The sequence below is a fragment of the Sinohyriopsis cumingii genome, chromosome 1 (assembly GCF_028554795.1).
Source record: "Sinohyriopsis cumingii isolate HCF-2022 chromosome 1, ASM2855479v2, whole genome shotgun sequence".
Taxonomy (NCBI): Eukaryota; Metazoa; Mollusca; class Bivalvia; order Unionida; family Unionidae; genus Sinohyriopsis; species Sinohyriopsis cumingii.
Genome location: NC_142961.1, coordinates 179,899,141 through 179,924,962, shown reverse-complemented (window position 1 = coordinate 179,924,962; position 25,822 = coordinate 179,899,141). Strand labels below are relative to the sequence as shown.

Below are 25,822 nucleotides of genomic sequence, written 5' to 3'. Positions count from 1 at the left end.
TTGTTATTATGTTGTTTTTTTTTTCTCACTTTCATTGGACGGTAATTTTATTTGATGTAGACAGTAGCATGATCATATGTGCTGGCCATGACCTCTCATTTGTTGATTAGAAAGTTATTATTAGCTGTTATGTAATTTATGTTGCGTGCTTAACTTTGTCAAGTTCTAAACATATTTTTTACACAGCTAACTTTCATTCATGATTATGCGTTGTACTGGTAAACAAAGTGTTTACTTAACATTTCAGTTCAAGGCCGGTCTTGTTTACAATTAGATTGGAATTTTTTTTATTAGAATCATTCACATTCTTTTACGTCGTCGGTCAAGTAAAAATTTGCATAAATAGGAAACTGATAAACAAGTAATTCGTTCTTATCGTAGATCAGTCTCTGGAATACATTTGCTTGATATGAACTCTGATACATCTACAATCTGATCTAACAAGTGGGCACTTGCCATGGCCAAGAGTTGTTGACACCGCAAACCATTTGTTGCATAAGACTAGACGCTCCGAATGTTCCAACTGATATAATCCAAAATGAAATATCCACCTAGCCAAGGTTGAGCTCCTGTCACGTAACCTAAGAGGAAACATTTAGGGAAAACTACTGTTTACTAATTTTAAAAAATAAATAATTTAAGTCCGAAAGTTAAAATGTAATATAGATTCAGCTCAAACAAATTATGTTTTCCTTGTCATGCGTTTGAGATTAACTCTCAATGAAACATACGAAAAATTGGTTTCAATGTAAAGTGAAAGTGAAAGTAGTTTCCACTTCATTTGACACGTGTTACTATATAAGGCAGCACTGAACACTAGGGTTAATTGTTGTCAATAAAGCAAAAATAGCAGCAATTTTAAACTAACGGAACTGTTTACAATGGATTTAAGAAACGTGTATACATTTGACACGTGTTACTATATAAGGCAGCACTGAACACTAGGGCTAATTGTTGTCAATAAAGCAAAAATAGCAGCAATTTTAAACTAACGGAACTGTTTACAATGGATTTAAGAAACGTGTATACATATAAATATTCAAATATATGTATATGTATTTCGTAAATGTCAAAGTTGGTTGGACTTGAAAAACGTATTTTAACCCAGTGTTTTACCTTTCAGTTTCTTCTTCCGATTGTATACCAAGCAACCTAAACCTGGGGAGTAAAAATAACGTGAAATGTGATCACAAATAACAGATTGTAATCATAATAAAATCAAGCAGTATGTTTGAACGCAAATATTACTGAAAAGGAAATCTAGGATCTAAACAGTGCATTTAATGAGTTCTGTAAATTCATAGTATAAAAGCGGACGTAACTAATTTAGGAATATGTTTGCGGCCAAAGCATATTCCCTTTTGAGATGATTGACAGTTGCATTTAAATATTATAGTCTCATATATATTGAAGCGGGCATAATAAATGCCTTTTGCATGTACAAAATAAAACAAAACATTCTCACAAAATGTTACTTATTATAATTAGAGTTACAGCTAACATAGAAGGGCTTTAGAAGGACTTTAGTCACTTCGAAATGATTAGGTAAAACTGATACATCGATGAATACCCAACCATTATCATTTAATATTTATAATTTCAATTTTCGTCCTTTCTGTCATCATATCAGCAGGTTTCATCAACAAAGCATTCGATATGAGGTAGATCATAGTTTCCTTTCATTAGCTTCTTTATTGCGACAGAATATCAAGCTCCATCTTCGCTATCCAAGGGTCGTCAACTCTTATATAGCGGTATAGGGTTGAGCGTCACACCGCATCATGCCACTCATTCAAAGAACTTGGCATGGTCATTTTATTCAATTGTTTTGCTTGATTTTGTTGTTTCAGTCAGGCTATTCCTTTTGTTCAGCATAACGCTTGCGTTTGACACATGCTGTTGAAGCATTCGTTGTTCTTGCTTTCTACTCGTTACGGTCTTACAAATGCACAAATTGTCCATTTTTGTGAGATCCCCAGTTTGTTATATGACCAAGGCCCTTTAATAACAGGTGGCGGATCATATTGGCCAAGCAAAATGCAATAATTCTGAATCTAGCTTGCCATATAATTTCTTTGGCAAATGGGTGAGTGTTGGAGTGCTGAAAGGACTGCACGATTACATCGTTTTAACAGAATTCTAATGGGCGATTTTAATCAGGGGGTTGCACAGTTTGATCGAAAATTACGTGGGTGTATTATGTCATTGGTATAGATAAAGGTTCGCATAAAATGACATGGAAACTGGGATCAAAAGGATGCCCTAAAATTTACCAAAGTTTACCAAATTCCAGATCAGAATTACGTGACCGTTTATATTCAATCTCATTGTAGATAACTCTGTCAATACATGACAGTTTAAATTATAATGAAGTAGAGAAATGTAAGCTAGGGATATCGTCACAATAATAAACAGTAAATATCATCATGTAACTGACTTTTTTCCACTGACAGCACGTGACATAATATGCAGACAATTAGGAAACTTGCGGTAGTATTAAACTACATGACTTCCTGCTGACCACTTATAAAACGATCTCAACGCTTACATGACGTCACAGAATTACTAAGTAGGTGACGAGAAGTTAGATATATCGATACTAATTATAAAATAACTTTAACCGCCCAAAACAATTGACGAAAGTGATAGCTTGTGATTATTGTGTCTTATGTTTAGAAAAAAAATATTAAAATGTTATAAAATTTGACACTTTCCTTGAACAAAGCAAAGATTAAACACACTCGTTTATAAAATAAAGGTACAATTACAATGTCTATACATAATTTCAAACTGTTAGGTCAGTGTCGATACCATCAATAGTGTGAGGCTGGTTGTTTCAACATCTGGTAAGACAACAAATATCACACCGTTTATGGACACAGTCATCCTATGTCTTTTCAATCAAGCAATGATCGCCTCATTTATATCATCACAACACCGAAGTGATTTGGTGTAAATATGGCTAACAATGGGTAGCACAAAGGTAGCAGAGAAACCCAAAACTGTTTAACCTCAGAACGCATTCTCAGTTTCAAACACTAGAAAAGGAAGAGACTGACTTATCCAGAACACCATACTGCCAGACGGAGCGTACATATACCGTATATACTCGCTTATAAGACGGGTCCAACTGCATAATGCGACGGCAGATATGGGCTTTTGCAGTTCGTTAATAGTACTCAGTAAAACTAACAACACAGATTATGATATGCGGTCGCATAAGGACTATGTTGTTTTCGACCTGACTTATAAGCTTGCATATATAGTACATCAAGCCCTCACCCCACACCACCACCCGAAAATGGTGACTTGGAATTAAAATCTGATATGAAGCTTTCGACTGGATATGAAAGTTCAGGTTTTAATGTACGATTCAATTTTACAAAGAAAAAAGAAAAAGAAAACAAAGCATAAAAGCTAAATGTAATTAAACAAAAATCTGAAGATCGTCAGCTTAAAATTGTACAATACCTATTAGGAAGACGATAAGCAAAGGTACACCAACTGCTAATGGTACAACGTAGGGCTTCGAGTCGTCTCCGATAGGTGGTGTCAGGGTGGTAGTGATATAATCTGACGGAGAAATGAATACTGAAATAATAATAATAATAATAATAATAATTACTATTATTTTGTCCAGAATTAGGTCCATGTACGTTGTTCCATATGAGTGTTTCGAATTAAAAAACATATATAGTCTGTTTCTTTGTCCCCCCTTACCGATTTCAATAACGAAAACGTTTAATGTGATAAAAAGTGTATAGAACTAAGTGAAATGAATAATTGATTTATATTTTCTAACCTGACTGACCAGAATGGCACTAATACTGGCATCCCCAGCACCTTTCATGCTTAGCAGATTTTCCATACTAACACGGTGCCATATGGCGTACACTATAGGCTAGTTTATTTTCCTCACACAACATAATGACGTAATTCATCCCATTCTGTAAATGCCGGATAATTGCGTAAAATAACCATAACGTTCAGAGTATTGGAATTATATCCCTTTGTACACATGAACATATTAATTAAACCGCTTATTAAATCCACGTAAAAGGCAAATTTGTTGTCATTCTTTTCTTTTGCTTGCTTAGACATTGTCAATATCGGAAGCAGACGACATATGGATGTAAAGCTGTAGTCGTACACACACCACAGCAGCAGAGAGGGCGATCAGACCACTTTAGGGAATGGTCACCCTTGTTTTAAGACAAAAAAAAAAAAAACAGTGACCCTTCATAGAGGTCAATACCACATCTACGATTATTGTTTGTCCCAAACAGAACTGTAGACGGGCCCTCTCTGCTGCTCAATAATCCTGGGAATCTTCATCTGAATCCTGGGAATTTGTTCTATGTTTCAAGTAATATTCAAGTTCTGATGGTGGTTTTTCTATTTTTGGATTTATGTTCTTTCTGTGTTTATAATATATCATCAAACTTCTGTATCGATCTCCACCGCAATTTTTGCAAATCTGATATAATCCTCTAACGCCGTTGTTACATCCAACACAACTTCGTGGACCAGCATGAGGATTTTTCTTTATAAGATACTTATGTTTTTTACAATATTCTCCACGGCATTTTTTATCACATTTGTTAGTGGTTCCTTGACGCAGCCACGTACAATTGTTCATTATATGAATGATATCTTTTTGATTAAATTTACACCCCTTCTGCTGATATTAATTAAAAGATTTTATCAAGACCCACACGATGTCTTGTTCTTGGATTATGTAGATTTATTGTTATAAATCCATGTGGAGTAGCTTGCGCTCGTGAGAAGAAATTTCTGAATTTAATTATATCCATGTCACCACCACACCAAGTTTGATGACTATTTCTAAGTGTGTGTGTGTCTACTCCATTAAACACAACTAAAATGTTGCAGTTGTCTCTAATCACCTTCGGAATTTGTATGTGTCGTTGAGTAACATAGATCACGTCTGTATTTTTATGTCTACCTCGGGAAAATATTCTGGCTGGATTTGATTGTTTATCTAGCATCACATCGTCGTATACAACTAAATTATTAATAAATCCGTCTAAAACATCTACGGATGGTGCTTCATCAATATCGGTTATAAACTCTATAACATCATTACCTTCATCAAGAAATCGCGCGTTTTCATTGAAGTCTTTAAGTACATCATAACATCGTTGATCATCAGCGGATGGTGCTACTAAATACAATTTATCCCATTTCAACCATCTCATTATCAGATTAAGTAATAACTGCGTCTTACCCGATCCAGATGGTCCTATGATAATCATTCTGATGGAATTTGGTAACGCAGGGTGGTGTTTAACTGGCTCTCGTTTTCTTGTTGCTGAGAAATTAATTATATCCATATATATTATGTCATGAATTTATATTGCTTACGCTGTAGAGTTAAAACTCCAACTACTGATTTAGCTACGGTTACAACAAAAAATAAAAAAATAGCGTATGGTGGAAAATGTTCTGTATGCGGTAGAAAGAAATTTTCGTTTTTACCTAATAAGCGCGGTGGTGATATTGCTAATTTGATGTCAAAGTTTCCAGGTACTCCATGGGCTAAATACAGCGGAGAAAAACATCTACCAGGATATAATTATTGCGGTCCTGGTACCAGACTTGATATCAGGCTCGATAATCAAGATCAACCAAAACCAGGCGAGGAACCAATAAAGGCTATTGATCGAGCTTGTCACGCTGATGATGTAGCTTATCTACAAGATAGACATATTGCGGATGTGAAATTAATTCACGCGTTAAATTCCATAAAAAATAAAAATATTAGAGAATCATTAGCTAATTGGTTAGTAAGATCCGCGATGAAAGGTAAATTAGCGCTTGGGGCTGGTAATTAATAATGGAATCGATTTATTATTCACCAAGAGGATACTGGAGAGGCAAAGCAGCAATTGGTAAACTTGCTGATGCAGCAGCGGTTAAACATTCTACTGCTAAAACGTGATTATCCAAACAAGCAATATGGCAAATTTATCTACCACCAACGAAACGAATTCAGTACGCGTATTTCGATGTCAGTGTTCTTAATGAAGTTCATCAAGCTGATATTCTGTTTTTACCGCATGATACTGTGCGTAGAAAAACATACAAATACGCGTTAACCGTAGTTGATGTTGCAAGTAGATATAAAGAAGCAGAGCCGCTATCAGCGAAAACATCATCTGAAGTAGCCGATGAGTTTGAACGAATTTATCAACGAGGTGGTGGACCACAAGGTGGTCTGCGATGGCCACAAGTATTACAGGTTGATCCTGGTAAGGAATATCTTGGTCCAGTATCATCGTTGATGAAACAACATAATACAAAATACGACGAGGTCATACTGCAATTCATCGTGATCAGGCAATTGTTGAGCGATTTAATCAAACAGTCGCTGAGCGGTTATTTGGATATCAATACGCGAAGGAATTTATTCAGGATAAAAGATCTCGTGAATGGGTTGCAAGATTACCAAGTGTGATAGCTGCATTAAATAATGAGATTACACGAACAACCAACATGAAACCCATTAATGCAATTACAAAAAAAATATACCAACACAACGAAAAGATGTTGAAAAACAGAAAATATTGGGTGATGTTACAGTTAGATATTTATATGAGCCTGGTGAACTTGAAGGTGGTAAAGCGAGAGCGACTGATCCTATTTGGAGTGTTACCACACACAAAATATCCACCGTGACAAGATCCTCAGGTAGACCTGCAATCTACAGATTAGATTCGGCTGCTCCTCAACGTGGATTTGTACGTGAACAACTACAAATAATTCCCGCGGATACACAACTACCACCGCAATCACTTAACTAGCGCCAAGGGTGCCAGCACCCCGACGTCGATTACACTCAAGACAGGTCAACATGGTATTTTCTCGTGTAAGACCGCGACTATTATCTTTACTATCTACGGTAAATTGTCTTGAATCATTACTCGAATACCGCCATAACATTATACAATTGCAACTTGTGTAATGATTATTCTGCTGCTGTTTTAACTCAATAATAAATTCAACATCAAGATCAAAGTCACGTTTATTTTTTTTTATCAGATTGTTATTATCCGATTAATTTTTTTCTTATTATATCATCATCGATGATGTTAAATTTATCAACGATTTCAGGAATTATAATTCTACGTAATTGAGATATTTTTCTGACCCTCGATACCGCTAAGTAAACTAAATTTGACCACTCGATGCGATCGTCTACAATCCAGACTCGTGTGTCAGAAATAGTTAATCCCTGAGACCAGTGGATCGTCATAGCGTATCCCAACACCCATGGAGATTTGTCAGCGCGTAATGCATCTTCGACCACACTGATATCAACGGCGACAATATCATTTAATACGAGATTCTGTTTTTCAGTCTGTCCTGGAATATCAACATTAATATTCTGTTTTCGTGTATCTGATGGTCTATAACACAACGGTATGGGTAATTCTGAGTATTTTTCTTTATGTAGTTGAAATAACTGCTGTTGTAAATCGTCTCTGATTATTTTTCTGCTTGCTACTATCAAATCGTTGGGTCTCCATAAATTTAAAAAATCACTCATTGAGGTCTCTGAGATCACTCCACGTATTATTTCACAATGAATTTTGTTTGATTGTAATCTGATTAATTTTTTAAACTCCTTTAAATTTGCATCGAGAGCTCTATGATCATCATCTATTTCTTCGTAATAATCAACGAAATTTTTTAACCAATCATGTGGAGATGGTCCAACAAAAGGCGGCGGTTGACCATGATCGCCACACATTATTATAGCGGTATTTTTCGTCAACAACCAATCAAGAAACTTTTTTAATGTATCCAATGACACCGTACATATCTCGTCCCAAATAATTATTTTAGGTATATATTTTTCTCCCATTCGTTCAGGAGTCCATGTATCCCCGCGCCACCGAAAGAAACTATGATACGTGCACGATTGTACTTGCCGTTGTTTCATCTCGCGTGCAAGTCTATGTGTGGGTGTCAGCACGATCATATCTGAATTTCTAAAAACATTAATTGCTCGAGTCGTTTTTTCCGCATCCACCAGGTCCATTGAGATATACTGTCTTATATCTAGTTATTGGATGACTCAATGATGGCGCTTTCGACATTTCTGATATTTTATTACCCTTACGATAAAAATCTCTCATTGGAACATCTGCTGATTCTGTGTAATTGTGTAATATTTCTTTTTTTATCTCCACGAACTCCATCGTTCATCATTACTTGTAAATTTCATAACAGATTCTAAATATTTACTTGAAATATAAAACGAATCTGTTGAGACTCTGACAGCGGTCTCAGGAAATCTATTAATCATCCATAATAAATTTATGGAAACATAAGCCAACATGGAAGATCTCAGATGAGTATACTGTGCGGAGACGTCATTTATGTAACTAACGATCGTACCCAATTTTGTTCCGTCGGATAAATAAACACTTTCTCGATTTACAAATATATTTCTCGCTGTTGTATCAGCGATTATAAAATCGTACTCGGCATCATCTAGAATTAATCGTGCGTGATGTCTTTTATGATTATATGCACCACCTTGAGTAAATTTACCTATAATTTTTCTGCCGAGATCTTTTGCGGTTTTGAGTTTAATCTCGAGAATTTTAGGAATATCATCTTCGGAAACATCAGGATATTTTTCCTTAAACTCGCTAATAACTTCATCGAGATTGATAGAATCTGACATGGGCAACCAAACTTTGGTCTGTGCATGATATGATATAATCGCCTCACTGACCACCAACGATGTCAGTATCGCACAATCTAGCATGTATCGTAATAAAACCATAGGTGCCCAACGTTTTTCACAAAAATGTCTACCAAACCAAACATAACAAATCTTGTGAAGATTTTCGTTAAACTCGAATGATTCAATACAGGCGAATCCAGTCAGATCAAAATCAGGTAATGGTCCATTAATTGCCACTCACGTCATCTCGTTTGTAGGGTGACCAAATCTTTTAAAGTATACAGAACAATCTCCGTATCCTAGAAAACTTCCTGGATAACATGCAACCATATCAACCGAAATAACATCATTGTAATTATATTTGGTATTCCATAATCCACCGTGTCCGTATTCGACGCAACTTGCGCGTACGTCCTCGAGTAAATCAAATCGTGTTGGTTTCCATGAATTTCTTTCTCTGGCGAAATGAGCCGCAACAGATGGAACAGTAAAGCAATTAGTTAGTAATTTGTCAGTATTTTCCGCGTGCTTGCACTCTAAAAACTTCTCCGCAAGATTTTTCATCTCGTCATGGAGGGATTCTGTTCGATATATTTCACCATTTGGTCTGACAAACTGATCAAATCCACCTTCCTCATTACTTTTAAATGACCATACTGATACAGGATCGTTTTTACTTATTTCGTTAATAAAATCAAACATACTCATATCTGAGGGGTAAAATCTAACAGTTCGATCACGTGGAAATATTGCTACTGCGCTAGTCCATGCGTGCGCGTTATGATCAATAATATTTATTGGAGCTCCTTTCGATTTATATTTCGATTCGTACAGTACCTCTCCCGTTATTGTTGATACTGCTATTGGAAATTTTAATATTTTTCCTAACTCAGCAACATCTTTTATTGTAGCACCGGTATCCTTAACTGAATCAGCCCACGAGTTTATTTTTTCACGCCTTAAATCAGTTAATCCATTTCCACGCATCGCGTTTGTAAAGTGTTCTATTACTCGTTCGGCTACACAATTTAACCTTGAAAATTTCATTGGTGCCAGTTTATCAACGTTGGGTTTTTTATTTATCTCATAGATTCCATAAATAACTGCTGTTAGAGGATACGCTCGCTCATAATACGGTTTGTCAATACCCGTCAATAGACCCGGTCTGGAATTTATACTTAATATGACAGTTTTATTATTATCAAGGACAGGATCATATTTGTCACGGATAATCCAACTACCTGTTTCTGTTAATACAATAAATTTTACTCTGAAGAAATATTTTTGATTGCCCTCGTATTCAGCGATGTAGTTAATGATAGTTGCCGCTCGCTTGTCATTCACTGTGGTGTCCTTGACAGTATTGCGTATAATCTTGAACGTTGACCATGTATGAGATGCACCATCCGTGTAAAATTCTTTCTTGGCGTCGTGAATTTTCGAGATCAGACTTTTATTTTTCGGATCAACCAAATCTCGTACTGGCAAGTCTGGAGATAATCTGTCGAGGTTGAATTTATATTTAACAGGCCTAGTTTGGGATAATCTCTCAAACTCATTCATATAATTAAAACAAATATTTAAATAAAGAAAATTATATATATACAATGTCTCAATGCAAATGGTTGATGATCGGCTCAGTAAATCGATGCAACAAATCCTGCAGAAAGGAATTTTGTTGGATGCACTCACAAAACATACGACGAGGAAGTCTAGGACCAATACCATGTCTGCGATGTGGTATTGGAGTGCGAGGAAAAACAGAATTATGTGGAAAGTGCGGTGGAAAACGGTTCAGAGAACTTAAAAGATATTATGACAAAAAAAAATAATAATGGTGAAAACGCTATAAAATCCGTGGAGGATTATATATCAAGATTTCAGACAAACAATGATTTGAACAAATAATATTATTGTATAAATGAAGCAAAATAAATTTGTCCCACATCCCACAATAACAAACTATGAATCAGATACTAATGGTGTGATCAGACACTGTAGGTTAAAAAAACCAGTTGGTTATATTAATAATCATGTTTATCTAATGTTCACATACGAGGGAGGAAAGAAACATTATCTGTGCCATCGATTCACGTATGAGTGTTTCTTCGGAGTGATCAATGACGGTCTAGTGGTCGATCATATTGATGGGGATCCTCAAAACAATAATTTATCCAACCTTCGTATTGTCACGCAAAGCGTGAACTCTGCATGTGATAATACAGGAAGATGTAAGACAGTTTCTAGAAGGGCGGTAAATTCCACAAACAGAGAAACTGGCGAAGTAATTATATTTCGTTCAATATGTTCTGCTGCGAAATATTTTGATATTCACCCGCATTCAGTACAAAAAGTAGCAGAAAATATATATAAAACCGCTTTCTCGAAAAAATATAAACAGAGAATCACCTTCCGATATCAATAATTATCATCACCACTTCGAATTATTTTTGTAATTTATGTCACAGTATTTCCCCCATAAACTACTTATTTTTTTGACTCATGAAAGGGAGGTAATTTTATGATCCTCGGTATATGGTCATAATTATCTACGGTTTCTAACTTACAAAAATATGCAGTTCGTGTATTTTTCTGTTCCATTCGTGAAACATTTAGAACAACACAACACATAGACAGCATATACATTACATCTAAACTACAGAAAACCGACATTTATATTCCAGCTTACTGAGTGCAGAATCCAGCGTCTAGTCTGTATCGATCGTGGCGGGTTAATTTTAGATCTACAGTACAGGGATCCTGCATGTATTTACTCGATTACAGAAATACGTGTATATAGTGTTTGGAATTAAAAATCAGTTGCATTTTCCTTGTTCACAGCAGAAATATACATGATATATATTTGTATACGTATGTGTGATTATGTATTTGTGTGCGTATGTGTGGTTACTTTTTTTATCGAGTAATATTAACAACAAAATACTCCCTTGACCATGTTCATGGATACAGATTTACGAGTGGGAAATCTCGTAATATATATTTCTCCATAGAACAGATGTAGAGAGGACTGAAAATCTCGTAATAGTCATAGGAAGGATGAAAAAATCTAACAGTTATGTTATAGGAAGGATGAAAACATCTAACAGTTAGATAATCTGGACCGGATGTTCTATCATAGATGGCGTGGTACAGTAAATAGGAAATTCCTTAATCCAGCTTTATAAATCTAACTTGTTTGGTGAAAACGTATTTCTTGAATTCAGAATTGTATTTTGAGCAAATATATTTGAAATTAGTTCCTTAGCTATATATTAACTTCCGAAACATATGTTTGTAACAAGATTCGATGGCTCAATCAGTATCGTATTGGACTGTGACGCTCACGGTCCAGGATCGAATCCCCATGGCTGACAACTTGTCGGTGGTGTACGCATAATTGCAATTTTTATAACAATTGGGGAACCGCAAAACCCCCGCTCAGCAAAATTCAACCACCATATCGACCGGTGGTTGATACATATTTTCGTATCACCCACGGGATTGGTTATTGTGGGTGAGATTTTGCTGAGCGTATATGTTTGTACTGTCCTTCATTCATTGTACATATACATTTCCTTAATTAAATTATATGTTTGTGCTGTCCTGAGCTCGCTAAGACACTCGAATAGGGGCTCGTCATTCATTCAATGTTATGTGTATATCCTCTAAACTTAGTAGAATATGGTGGAAATCTGCGAGTTTAATGAGGATTGTGTGTCTTCATCAAACACACCTTCTTGGGCCTCTAGACCGTTGTTTGGCGGGTTAGGGGCTCTCATAGGGGGTAGTGTTTCGTGTATCCTCTAAACTTAGTAGAATACGGTGGTAATCTGCGAGTATAATGAGGATAAATATGTTGTGCCGTCCTCCCTCTTGGGCCTCTAGACCGTTGTTTGACGGGTTAGGGGCTCTCGTAGAGGGAATATTTCGTGTGCCTGATGAACTTGGTAGATTGCGGTGGCAAGCTACGAGTTCTTGGTTGTACTGTCCCCTCCCCTTGAACTTGCTAAAAGACTCGAGGGGAAATATTTTTTTTTATTTTAAATATATATATACTAAATAATGAACTACGAAAATATCAATGATGTAATTGTTGCTATTAAAAAATTGGAAAAAGATGGAATTAATATATCCGATGAACTAAATCCTGAAAAAATAGTTTCTGATTTCGAGATTTTACAAGAACGTAAAAACCAAGGAACACACACACTATCATCTGAATACAAGCTCATGAAACGGATTCAGGCGGCAATGTTTCAGTCGCTAGCTACCGTAGAAGATAATCAGGTGAAGGAATTCGTTCCTCTCTCTGCCGCAGTAGAAAGAATTAGATCGCTGTTATCCCACGAGTACGAGGAAAAGAAAACAATTAGTACTCGCATAAGACTATTAAGAAAAATTATGTTAGATCGTGAAACGATCCAAAGTAATAATTCTGGTGAAAATGAAAATGAAAGTTTCGGTAACTGGGGTCCCTGTCAACGCTGACCACGTGTAGATCTTTGATCAGAAATATTATTCTGAGATTATATTTATTCTGAAATTGATGGGCTAGAATCATGTAAAATGATCAAATTTTCAGAAAAAATATAAAATATTTCTGAATAATAATAAAATATTTTTTGGTAGTATTTTTTGCAAAACCAATCGATTTGGAGTACCTAAATACCCATCAGAATTAATAAATTAATTGATTTGTATAAAAAATAAAATATTTCTGAATAAAAACATATTTCAGAATAATTTTTTTGCAAGGCTGATTAATTTGTACCAAACACACAATCTGATTATTTTGTACCAATCACCATATCAGTAATAAAAAATATTTTATTTATTTTGAAATATTATTTTTTTAAGTTGATAGAATTTAATACAGCAGTGTGCATAATTTAGAGTCTGATCTCTGTTACAAATGTTCTCGACGGAGCTCATCTAACTGTTCTTGTGTTAATAAGAAATCCTCGTGTCCGTGTTCATCAATAACTAAATTGCTCTGTGTTTTGTGAAAACACTGTTATGATGGCGGTTTCAAGTACTTCTTTGTCATGTATAAAAACCCTCACGTGCTGGTACATTATATAATATTTAAGATTTCACATACAGATTTATCACAAGTTCTTCTCCACGTATGTCAATTAAGCGATTAAGGTGGTCTGTGAGCTTAAAATTTATTCGTGTTAACATATTATTGTGACACCGCAGATACACAGGATTAGTTGGTTCTTGCACGATTAAACTTCCGGGGGAAACTTGTGGTGTAAATGTGTATAAAATATATCTTTGCTGAGCCTGATTTGATTTTCCAAGATCTATTTGATAACTGCCATCGACGACGTCACAAATCAGATTGACCACGATAGTGCTGGTTATATTAACGATTCCCGGAGATACGTGTCTGCCGCCGCCGTGTGGATCATTATTATATCTAAGAACAGTTGCTAGTGGTGCTAGTTTTCTCCACGCATCGAGTATTTTAGGAAAAAACTCATCAATGACATCATTGACAGATTTTCTTAATTTATCTGGATTATAATCAGGAAACTTAAACGTTACAATGTCAGCTTCGGGTATTTTGTATTTGGCTGCGAAGGATTTTTTGTAATTGCTTGATGACTTAAGAACCATATCTCTAATTCTATTATAGATAACTTCAGAAGAATTAACTATATAATTTAAAACTTCTATGTACCTAATAATATTATCGCGCGCAGATGTCAAATCAAATAAATACTCTTGAAAACTATCACGTAAATTATTTACCTGTATTTCATGGTCTGAGTTTATTGAAGCAAATATAGAATCAATATTCAAAGCAATAACACGTTCATTAAGATTATAAAAAGGAGCTTTAGGATCATATACAGGATATCCCCTTCCCCCCCCCCCCATTCTGGTTTTACTTCTATGTAATCTAACCAATCTGAATTCATTTTGATATCATGACGAAAACTATTCTTTGACGTAAAATCACCCCTCGTTGGTTCTGGTGGTCCACGATATTCTGGCGCAATATCAGGCCAGCCTAGTACGGATCTTATCGTGGATTGATAAATATCAACGACGTAATCGGGAGAATGTATTTCAATCGTCGAGGACAGGGTCGGCTGATGAACATTAATTGATATTTTTGCTTATTTTCCTGTTATTGATTTTATTCTACGAGCAAATTCATCATTGATTTGTTCGACCTCATAACTGCCAGTTGGTATTCCAACAACAACCCAGTCAGGTGTTCCATCGGGGTTTATTTTTATTAGCAAATATAAGCGAATTATTTGCTGGTGTACCATGAAATGATTTTGATCTGATATTTGGCCAACTGTAATATACCCGTAATTGCGCTAGTGCTATTTCTTTTACTGGAATTGCAGTAGGAAAATTAACACTAAATTCAGGGTCAGATGAACTTACCGAGATCATCGTTATCTTTGGCGGAGTTGTGTTGGTCACGATCTGCTGAAGTAATTCTGTCATTATTAATACTTGTATCTTTAATATCGATACCTTCGTCGTATATTTTAGTTATCATTGAAAACTCGAAATCAGATATAATTCCATCACTGAGACTCGCTGATAACAACGAGGATAATTTCGAGTATGCTACCGTCGCTGTGTGCAATTTTATTATGTAATCGGATAATTTTTCGTTCGTGCAAGTACATATTTTTTTTGCGATGATATTAAGCACACCTGCAATAGTTGTTGCTGCTGAAATACAAATAGTTACAGCTGCTGGTGCCATCATTGTCACCGCTGATAATATGACACCGGTTCCAGCAACAACAGCGGATACTGAATAAACAATCAAATCAACGATAACTAATCGTCGTCGATATTTTTTTACTTTTACTGTATATTGATCGACTTGATCTTTTAGTGCCGCCTGCCATTCACGCGCTTGATTGTACCTGTATTGTGCACCTTCCATATATTTTTATGCAGTAACCAATTGAGGTGTTTCAGCTACAAATTCCAAACACCACCAGTAAGATGTTGTGGTTAATTTCTTATCAGCTGCTTCCACAATAAATATTTCTTCGGTTCCGCTATTTAATATAACAGATACAACCCCCGAAAACCTATCGGTTGAATGACGCCATGGAAACGTTGTAAATATTTCAAATTTTGCAGCACTAAACACAGACAGCCTGTACACGCCAGTTACTGTTGCGGTATATTTGATAGTTTTATTTTGCTGCGACCATGTTGCAAAACCCGATGATACCGTGTATACGATGTTGGTAATATGCCCGGGAGTTATTCCCGCTGCGATTTTAATCAGACTGGTTTTATTGACGATCTCAGGAATTCCCGCTACGATGTTTGCTGTGTTTGTTTGATCGTGTCTAGGTTAGTTTTGATATCAACGAGTTTTATATCAATGGCGTGCGGAGTGCCGAAGAATTCTTCTGCGGTTTTTTGAAAATTTCTTCGAAATCTTGCAAAAGCGCCCACGTGAACATCATACTCGGTCCGCAGCGTGGATAGTTTTCCATCCACGTTGTCGACGTATTTTTTTGTTGCTGCGTCTTCGTCAGATGTTGGATCTCTTAAAACTACTATTTTATTTCCGTTCATGCTGAGTTCACCCGTCATTGTGTCGCCGGTGTTTTTCACGCGATTAGCAACGCTTCTTGCAATTTCATCTCTAATTGTTGTAAACGATATACTTGAATCTCTGATTTTGCCGCTGTCAGTAAACACGGGAATATTATCCGTAACTGCACCGAGTACTCGTCGAACTATATCATTCCATCTGATGTTGCTCGTTTTTAGTTTACCATATCGATCTTGAAAAATAACAACCTCATCTGGGTCAACTCCAGCCAGGTTCATGATATCAGCAAGTTCATCTTTAGTCGCATACTTCGACAGATCAACATCGCCGGATGTTCTCCTAACGCGTGAGGATCTTCTTCCGTAAATATCAACCATTATAATAATACCTGTTGTTTAAAACGCTTTACGCGCAACGAATCGGTTACTTGTATAATCATGCACAACTTTATGTGGTGGTTTGGATGATTTTGATATAGCGTCGAGTACATTAATTACTTCACGGCCACATATTGGTGGATCTGTCATTGTTTGTGTGGGTAGCGTTGAATACCAAACTTTATAACCAGAGGTTCTTGCGTGAAGTGGTGCGACATACTTGATAAATTCAACGGGTGGAGCTAACCCGTACGAATCAAAATAAACGATTCTACGTGGATCAACCGCGTATGATACCCAACGAGTACCGGGTCCTGAATTCGAGTCTAGATTAATAATACCTGTTTCGAGTTTGTTTGGTTGTTTTGGTAATTGATCTCGCATAAAAACACCTCTAAAGGCTTTTATTTTTAATTTTTTAGCAGCATCAAGTAAATCAAAATTTGATGCTGGAAGGTCTAACGTGGAAGCCTTAGACCTCTCCCCCAACGAGATCCTGGCAACCTTAAGCCGCGTCCCTTTTTTTGTATCCATTTCCTGTTGCTTTCTTTAGAGCCATTCCAGCAGCTGTTCCAACAGCACCTAACGCGGCTGCTTTTGCTACGGCTGGAGCAGCAGCAGCTATTAACGCTGGAATAGCCGCAAGAAGTGGAAATATACCACCGGTTTTAACCATGTCTTTGATGGCGCTCGGGGAAAGATGAAATTGAACTCCAGTTTTTGATTCCAGGGCTTTATTGAAATGTTTAACCTGATTATTTGTCAACGATAATTTGTTTGGGCCACCACTAATCTGATCTCGTTTTAGTGATATTTTAGTTCCGCATTTGTTGGCGGTTTTTGACTGAAGCTTTTTTACCTGACCAGGAGTCAGAGTAACATTAACATGACTATACGACATTTTTATATAAATAATATTTTTCTGAATAATTAAAGATTTTCCACTGGTGCATCAACGACTCTCATTCGACCACTACCACCTTCAAGTAGCATCGCTTTATCGCTAAGTATGACCGCGATTGCTCTATAATCAACATTACCTGTATTCAATGTTGCTTTAAGATGTATATCAACGACAGATTGTTTTGAAAGATCAAGATGCTCCAATGAAAAATAATAAAATCGGATATAAAGTTCTGAAATCTAATTGTGATATTTGCAACCCAGTATCAAAATCTTGATCACGTCCCATGAATGACATTAAACGATGATATACACGTCCTATATTATTTTGTTCATAATTTAGTTGTATATTCTCTGTTGGTTCTTGTTGCCCGTTTATCCGTAAGGAAATATCTGTAACGCCTAGTTTATCAAATATCATGTGAGTATGTTCTTGATTACCTAATCGATCATAGTTCTGAAAAGCAATAAAAATATGTCGTGGTGCAGAAACACCCTGTTGTGATGCTATATGCCATGTAAACTGACCGTTAACGTTAGTTTGTATGCTATCCGTGCTTGTTGTTAACCATGACAACAAGAATTTACCACCAGTGTCCATGAAAGAAATCAATTTTTGTTCTTCTGCGATCGTTGGAGTCATTACCGGCATCCACAGTGAAAGTTTCGATAATACTACTTTACCAGCATCACCAGCGGGTCTCCACAGAGCATCATTATCATCACCTTTTCTCACAAGAACAACCGTGTGTCTAGCTCCAAAAATAACCTTTCTAACATTTCTACAAAATCCAAAAATATGCGATAGTGGAATTGTACATGAAAATCTTCTATCGGCTCCTAGCAACATACTTTTACGCGTTGCAAATCCCAAGTTGAAATCATCATTAGAACCATGAACTACTGGCCACACTTCAGCATCAGCATTATCGGCAAAATTTCTTGGTCGTCTTATATTATACGGATTATCGTTGGGGTGACCAGAATTATCTTTCACAAACATCATCGTGGGACCTGCTGATCTTGTATAATCATCAGAATATCTTGCTAATCCTATTATTGTTGTAGCAACGTCGACATCTTTCTGAATTGATTCAATATTTTTTCCATCGATCATGTAAGTGGCGCTATCAAACAGTGCCATGATCCCGTTGTTGACAAAACCAACTTTTATCGCATCTGCGTAATTAACATTAGTTATTCTTACAATTGTACCTTCTACCTCAAGAAAAGCATCAGCGGGTAGAAAATATCTACTTGTGTCATAAACTTGTAGTTCAATTCTTCCACGTTGATCTGGTACTCGTGCGTCATAAGAATAAAACTGATAATCACGCACAGATTCATCTTTAAGCACGGGTGCTTCCATGTCAAATGCTGTGTCTGATATACGCTTGAACATTTTATTATAATTATTTTCGTCTAACACGTTGATTACCGCGTTCGGGAAATCCCACTTCCTGATATCAAACTTGAAATATTATTCCCTGATTCACCTGCTAACGCCGCCAGTTTTTGATTTGCAGCCTGATTTATTATTTTACTGACATCTGCAGGCATCACCTCAGTACTTGGTAATTTTACTGGTGGTTGTGATTTTCGTCGCAATAATCGTGCTAGTCTTTCTTTGATTGCCGAGAACGCCTTACCAGCAACATTGACAATTGCACTAGGAGCTTTATCACGAACAATATCAATGGCTTTCATCGATAATTGTTTTGCAACGGGTGCTACTTTTGGAGCTATCCTTGTAAATAATCCCTGAATAACATCACCAAGTCCATCTCCGTACGTAGCTCTGTAGATTGGTAATCGTGAGTTTACCGCTCTGACCTGTACAGGTTTGCGATGATTATTATGTATGATCATCTTATTTTCATTTACCATTTATTTAACAACTAGTCATCAACAAGTTCATCGATAAGTTCTCGGTAAACGCCGATATCCATGATACCACCTTGAAATAATCGCCGACAAATATCAGCTGCTTCATTAATTATTTCTGGTTAATTATTTCCGGCACGTTTTCCTCCTATGAGAACTTCTAACCGTGACACATCATTGATGATATTATCAGGACATAAACCAGATCCTGTTTTAGGTTCATCTTGAGGTGTTTTAAATACTGGTGGTTGCATTACCGGAGAAAGTACTTCAGTGATGACAGGGGGTATGTCAGGTGAGTCACTTCTTCGAAATCCATGTGGTGAATCTACCGGTGTAAATGTCATTGCCGGCGCAGAAATTTTTTTACGTTGTAAAGGTGGAGGAAGTTTCCGCTGGGAGAGTTGTTCTTGTTCTTGTTCTAGACTCTCTCTGCGAAGTATTTCTACTTCTTTATAAAGATTTTTATATTTCGAATCATCACTTTTAACCTGTCTTTTGTTTGCATGTATGCGATATATCCATTTAATAAGATCTTCATTTTTTACTTTTTCATGACGGGGTTTTAAAATCTCAGATTTGTCAGATATATAATCTAATATTTTTTCGGGTAATTTTTCTATTTCAGTATTTCTAATTTCTTCAACAACCCCTTCCTTAAATTTTGCAATTAATTTTATATTTTCTTTTACTGGCTTGAATTTAGGTGCATGTTCTTTTTGCACGTCGGCGACTTCAGTACGAAGTTTTCCAATTTCTTCAAGTATTTCCTCACCAACAGATGGAGGTTGAGCCGCAGCTATATTAGTTGGAAGATCTCGTAAAATCTTCCTTGTCTGTTTAGTTCTTCTTGCTATTTTTTTAGTTTGTGCCGCAGTTTGTTCTAATACCGGAAAAATACCCTTTTTCCTCTTCTCATCTTCCTCCGCAATATCCCCCCATATAGTTTTTTCAACAACCGCTGAAGCTTTCTCAGTAGCTGCAGTGACGGGTTTAAACAGTTTTTTAGTGTCCTCTTCATACTCAACTTGTGCTTCTTGCTGCGCTTGCAGATTTTTTCTGAATGAATCTCTAACAGGAAGAAATTTTTTAATTGCTTCTAATTGTTCTCGAGCTATTCTTGCAGTATGAGATTCCGGATGTACCATTTTATTATAACATAATGATTTAATTAATATCAGCAGAAGGGGTGTAAATTTAATTAAAAAGATATCATTCATATAATGAACAATTGTGCGTGGCTGCGTCAAGGAACCACTAACAAATGTGATAAAAAATGCCGTGGAGAATATTGTAAAAAACATTATTATCTTATAAAGAAAAATCCTCATGCTGGTCCACGAAGTTGTGTTGGATGTAACAACGGCGTTAGAGGATTATATCAGATTTGCAAAAATTGCGGTGGAGATCGATACAGAAGTTTGATGATATATTATAAACACAGAAAGAACATAAATCCAAAAATAGAAAAACCACCATCAGAACTTGAATATTACTTGAAACATAAAACAAATTCCCAGGATTCAGATGAAGATTCCCAGGATTATTGTGCAGCAGAGAGGGCCCGTCTACAATTCTGTTTGGGACAAGCAATAATCGTAGATGTGGTATTGACCTCTATGAAGGGTCACTGTTTTTATTTGTTGTCTAAAAACAAGGGTGACCATTCCCTAAAGTGGTCTGATCGCCCTCTCTGCCGCTACCCCTTAGTTGAATTTGGACTTGTCCAGGAACTGGAAATGGAGCTCGAGCATGTCTGTCTATTATATTGAAAACTTCCGTCAAAAATGGAACGCGCAGATGATGACGGTGTTATGGCCACTCTACTCGCAGTCAGGTTAGAAATAATAAATCAATGAATTAATCGACTAAGTTCTGTGCACTATTATGACATTAAAGATTACCGTTTTTTTAAATCGGTTGAGGGGGGGTACAAACAAGCGGGAAGGTATATTAAGACTATCCTTGATATGAACCCTTGCAGACAACATTAAGTGTAACAAGAGATAAGAACTAAAAGGGATTTAACTATAATCTTTGCAATGATCATGAAAATATCAACACAATAATAATAATAATAATAATAATAATAATAATAAAGATATTTATAAATAAATAAATAAGTTAACGAATTAACAAATAATACATGAAAAATGAATAAATGAAAACTCCACAATTTTATTAAATATTATCATAGCTATACAATTGTTGGTAAGGAAAGTGGCTTCAACATAAATCCATGTATGTTCAGTTAATTTTATCTATTTCGTTTCAAGGTACATAGCTTTCCAATCACATGTCTGTTTACCTTTACCGACAAACACACAGACAGACAGCAGAGAGAGAGAGAGAGACAGAGAGACAGAGAGAGACTTACAGATAGTACTTGACTCTAGGACAGTAGTCGAACTCATATGCCTCTCTTGCTCTGGGGTTGTCTTCATTCTGCGAATGTATATAAGAAAAATGCAGCTCTTTGAAAGCCATCTTAAAAAATATATTTTAAAAACTTCGTCAAATTTTTCCGTGCTTTTGTAGTGATATGAGTCACTACATTTGGTTTCTTATAATGGATTCCATCTAAATAAATGTAAATTTTGCAAAGATTGAGTATCGTTATGAAACAGGAGAGGCTTATAATTGCTTCTAAAAGTTTGCCACAAATAGCATTTATTCCATAAATAAGATTTGACTCTGAAACAACTGAAATAATATACAGTACACAATTAGAGGCATGATACACCAAATATATATATATATATATATATATATATATATATATATATATATATATATATATATATATATATATATATATATATATATATATATATATATGTGTGTGTGTGTGTGTGTGTGTGTGTATACATACATACATACATACATACTCATCCTCTCATTTTGAACACGATTATTGTGAGATGATTGATTCGTACGTTTGACAGATTATCACAGTTTTAGCTACTAAAATCCCCATTTTTATTTGGGATAGATCACATGAAATTGGAACTAACTATTAAAATAGAGGCTGTGACATATGTACTCATTGCCGGTGAAGTTGATGTGACTTGCTGAATACGTTTGCATAAGTTTGAAACTATACAAATAGTTACATAAATTTAGTTATTTCTTAACTTTGTTTAATTAAAGAATTACTAGAATCACATTAAAATATTTAAACTGTGGGTAATTTATTGAAAGGCTATAGAACATTATGAGGATCTATCTTAGCATGCATACCTAGTTATAAAACGTCACCCTTATTATTTTCACCATGAAAGTTTGACGTAAATATAAATACTTCTACTATGACAGTGCTAATACTGCTTAAGCATTTAACATTCACCTTTATCCGATACTTTTGGCGATTATTTTTTTCTCCAAAGTTACTGTAAATCGATGAAAAGCCTTTCTGCAAGTTGTCAGCAAGTATCATCGACCAAATTGGCGGTATCATTCTGAACATCTTTATCTCTTTCCAATGTGAGATAATAAAAAAAAAACATCCAGTTTCAGAAAGCAATCATGGTGACATACTCTCGATAAATACTTTAAAAAATGTGAAGGCAAAAATGAACAAAATAAATAAAAATCAATTTAAGGAGCATGAGAGTTGTGTGTGGCATATATGTATCTAGAATTTTCTAGGCATACTTCTATGAGATATGATTTTATTTCACGAGGAATAGCAGACCCCAAATCTTCACGTTTAGAAAAGTTATCCACAGATAACAATAGAAAGGTCATTAATGGTATATTTTTCGGTTTTCGAAACTTAGTATTATAAGATAACTTACCATTCTAATTTTTCAATCCTCTCATGCACAACTTAAAGGTCTCTCTTAACATGTTTATTGACAAAGACTCAGGCTGTACACGAAAAAGCTTAATAGGCGTTATTATGATCTTACTGGAATACAAAAAAATCCAACCAAGCACTACTTATCAGGTTATTTGCATGAGACTAATTAGTATACCTAATGTATAATTATTGAGCTATCTACTTAAAATGTATTCTTGAATGTGAGATGAGGTCTCGATGTGAATGTCTGTTTATCGATAACATAAGATCACGGATTAAAGCTATTCATTATTCACAACAGCGTATTGTTTAGGAAAGAAAAATAGACGCCACCAATTTTTATTTGAAACATACTCCCATTAATATTTTTATATACATGTATTTACTAATGAAAAAAACACATAAATAAGTGTTAGAACGGAGCTTCTAACAACTAAAAGAATAAATACCGCATCCTAATAAAGTGAATTGGTCTAAACAGGAATGAAAATAGAAATTCACTATACTGTTATAAGTAAATCAGTGACAAGGCGGAGGAAGCCACAGAAATAAAAATGCGTACACAAGCACACACCACCATATAACGGATCACAACGTTTTACTCGAAGCATAGACAGGCAATATCAGAACGGTTTTACCTTTGGCAGCTCTGTTGCACCCGTTTTACCTGTGGTACAACGATTGCACCTACACTTTAATATATATATATATATATATATATATATATATATATATATATATATATATATATATATATATATATATATGGCCTAGATGGACCAAAAATAGAGATGAGTTGTGGTGCTGTGAATGATTCTCTAGGATAAAGTGAAATCTGTAGCTTTACAAGCACTTATAAGTGCAACTTATATTTAATTTAAAAAAAACCAACCTTATATCTATAGTGAAGCGTTTAAGCAATACGTTAGTTATTGGACCATATTATTACGTTCTGAAACTGACACGATATAATTTATTTTGAAGAAATGTATGAATACATTTAACTGACAATTGCTTTTGAACGTTGAATTACATTCCTGTCATTTATTTGTTCAGGACATCATTGCATATGCACACACACACGCGCGCGCGTACGTGTATGTGTGAATATGAATGTTGATCTATCTGCAGAAAAACGGTTTGAAAGTTATGATAGAAAGACATCTCATTATTATGTACCTTGTTAAATAAAATATTACTTGACTCGCATATGGTTCAGCATCAGTGAACCCTCGTGGCAAAGAAGGGAAATAACTCTAACCCGAACATCCAAGAATGCGTATGCTCTCTCTCTCTCTCTCTCTCTCTCTCCAGAGTCGCAGAGAGCTTGTAAGTGAGCATGTGTAACACTTTGCAAATAATTCAGTTCGCTATGTTTTACGGCATTAGTTTCTACAGTTACATTCCGAAACTCTGAATACGTACCGCCATCCATTCTTTTTTGGAATTCTACGGAATACATAATTTAAAAAGACAATACTGACTTTGAATTCACTAAAACTTTCAAGGCAAGATTGATAAATTACTCGAATACTTGAAATTAAGTTTTATTCCTGAAGTTATTGACGATACATAAATGAAACTGCACACATATACGTATTTCTCTTCGATACGGCAGAAAGAACAAGCTTGATTTTGGGGTAGGGATATGCTGAGGCCGTCAGGCCAAGACGTAATCATACTCCATGTCATACAAGTTCTTGATCCCGACTCGGAACAAAACACGATAAAGAATTGTTAGATTAGGTGCATCTAAGAATATTGACACTTATGACGGACGTCTGTGACAACACCTTATTAGTTCCAGTCCTGATATGCGATACAGAAACACAGCTCGAACGTAATATTAAACGCCATATCAAACACGTATGTAATTATGACATAAAACGTTTAGTTCTAGATGCCTTTCTCCCGTAAAATATTCCAACTAATTGTGAAAGCTTTTCTTGGATGGACTAAAAGCCTTGTTCTATTATTTGAAAGGTTATACGAATTTCAGGCCAGATAAGAGTCTACTGCTTACATTTTTGAGTTAATGAAATCATTTAACCATTCACATTAACTTATTATTTGTACATACGTCCTGTGAGGACAGAAAACATGAAAATAATTTGGCATGGAAAAGCTACAACTTACTTGATGATAACGCACTCGCCATTATCATTTGGGTAGTGCATTCCTTCTGGACACTTGTCAACGCATGAATAATCTGGAAAAATGCAGATGAACATTCATAAAAATTTTACTCTGCAATAACTGAGACAATTAACCTGACCTAACCTTATGTTATTGACAACAATGTTTTGGTCCTGTCTTACATACCCCATCTAGCTCGCACAAAGAATGCACAAACTCAAGAATGGATTCCTAAGCCACTTAAGCCTATAGTAGTTTTTGCCATCATATAATTACAGTGCGAAGTAATTTTGAAGTATGCAAAAATTATTAAAACCCTCCCTCCATAAGAAAAGAAACAATTAGAGGAGTACCTTCATATCATTTTTAAACTAAAAAAATTAAGTTTCTTATAAAAATGAAAGCATTTCAAGCTGGATGAATATTGTGTGATCACATAAGTG

The 25,822-nt window shown here is 35.5% G+C and overlaps 1 protein-coding gene across 6 annotated transcripts in view; it reads right to left on the bottom strand.

The window, feature by feature from the left end:
* LOC149808484 (uncharacterized) overlaps positions 1-25,822 on the bottom strand; it is a 51,350-nt gene that overhangs the window by 10,483 nt on the left and 15,045 nt on the right. For 3 of the 6 annotated variants that reach the window (XM_089978013.1, XM_089977984.1, XM_089978030.1), the window contains exons 5-8: positions 25,380-25,452; positions 21,819-21,886; positions 3,472-3,591; positions 1,117-1,158 (exon numbers count right to left, since the gene is read on the bottom strand). In XM_089978013.1, coding sequence (XP_089834139.1) covers positions 1,117-1,158; positions 3,472-3,591; positions 21,819-21,886; positions 25,380-25,452 — 303 coding nt within the window. The remainder of the gene's footprint in view (positions 1-1,116; positions 1,159-3,471; positions 3,592-21,818; positions 21,887-25,379; positions 25,453-25,822) is intronic. The other 3 variants (XM_089978022.1, XM_089977993.1, XM_089978003.1) reach the window with 2 other exon arrangements.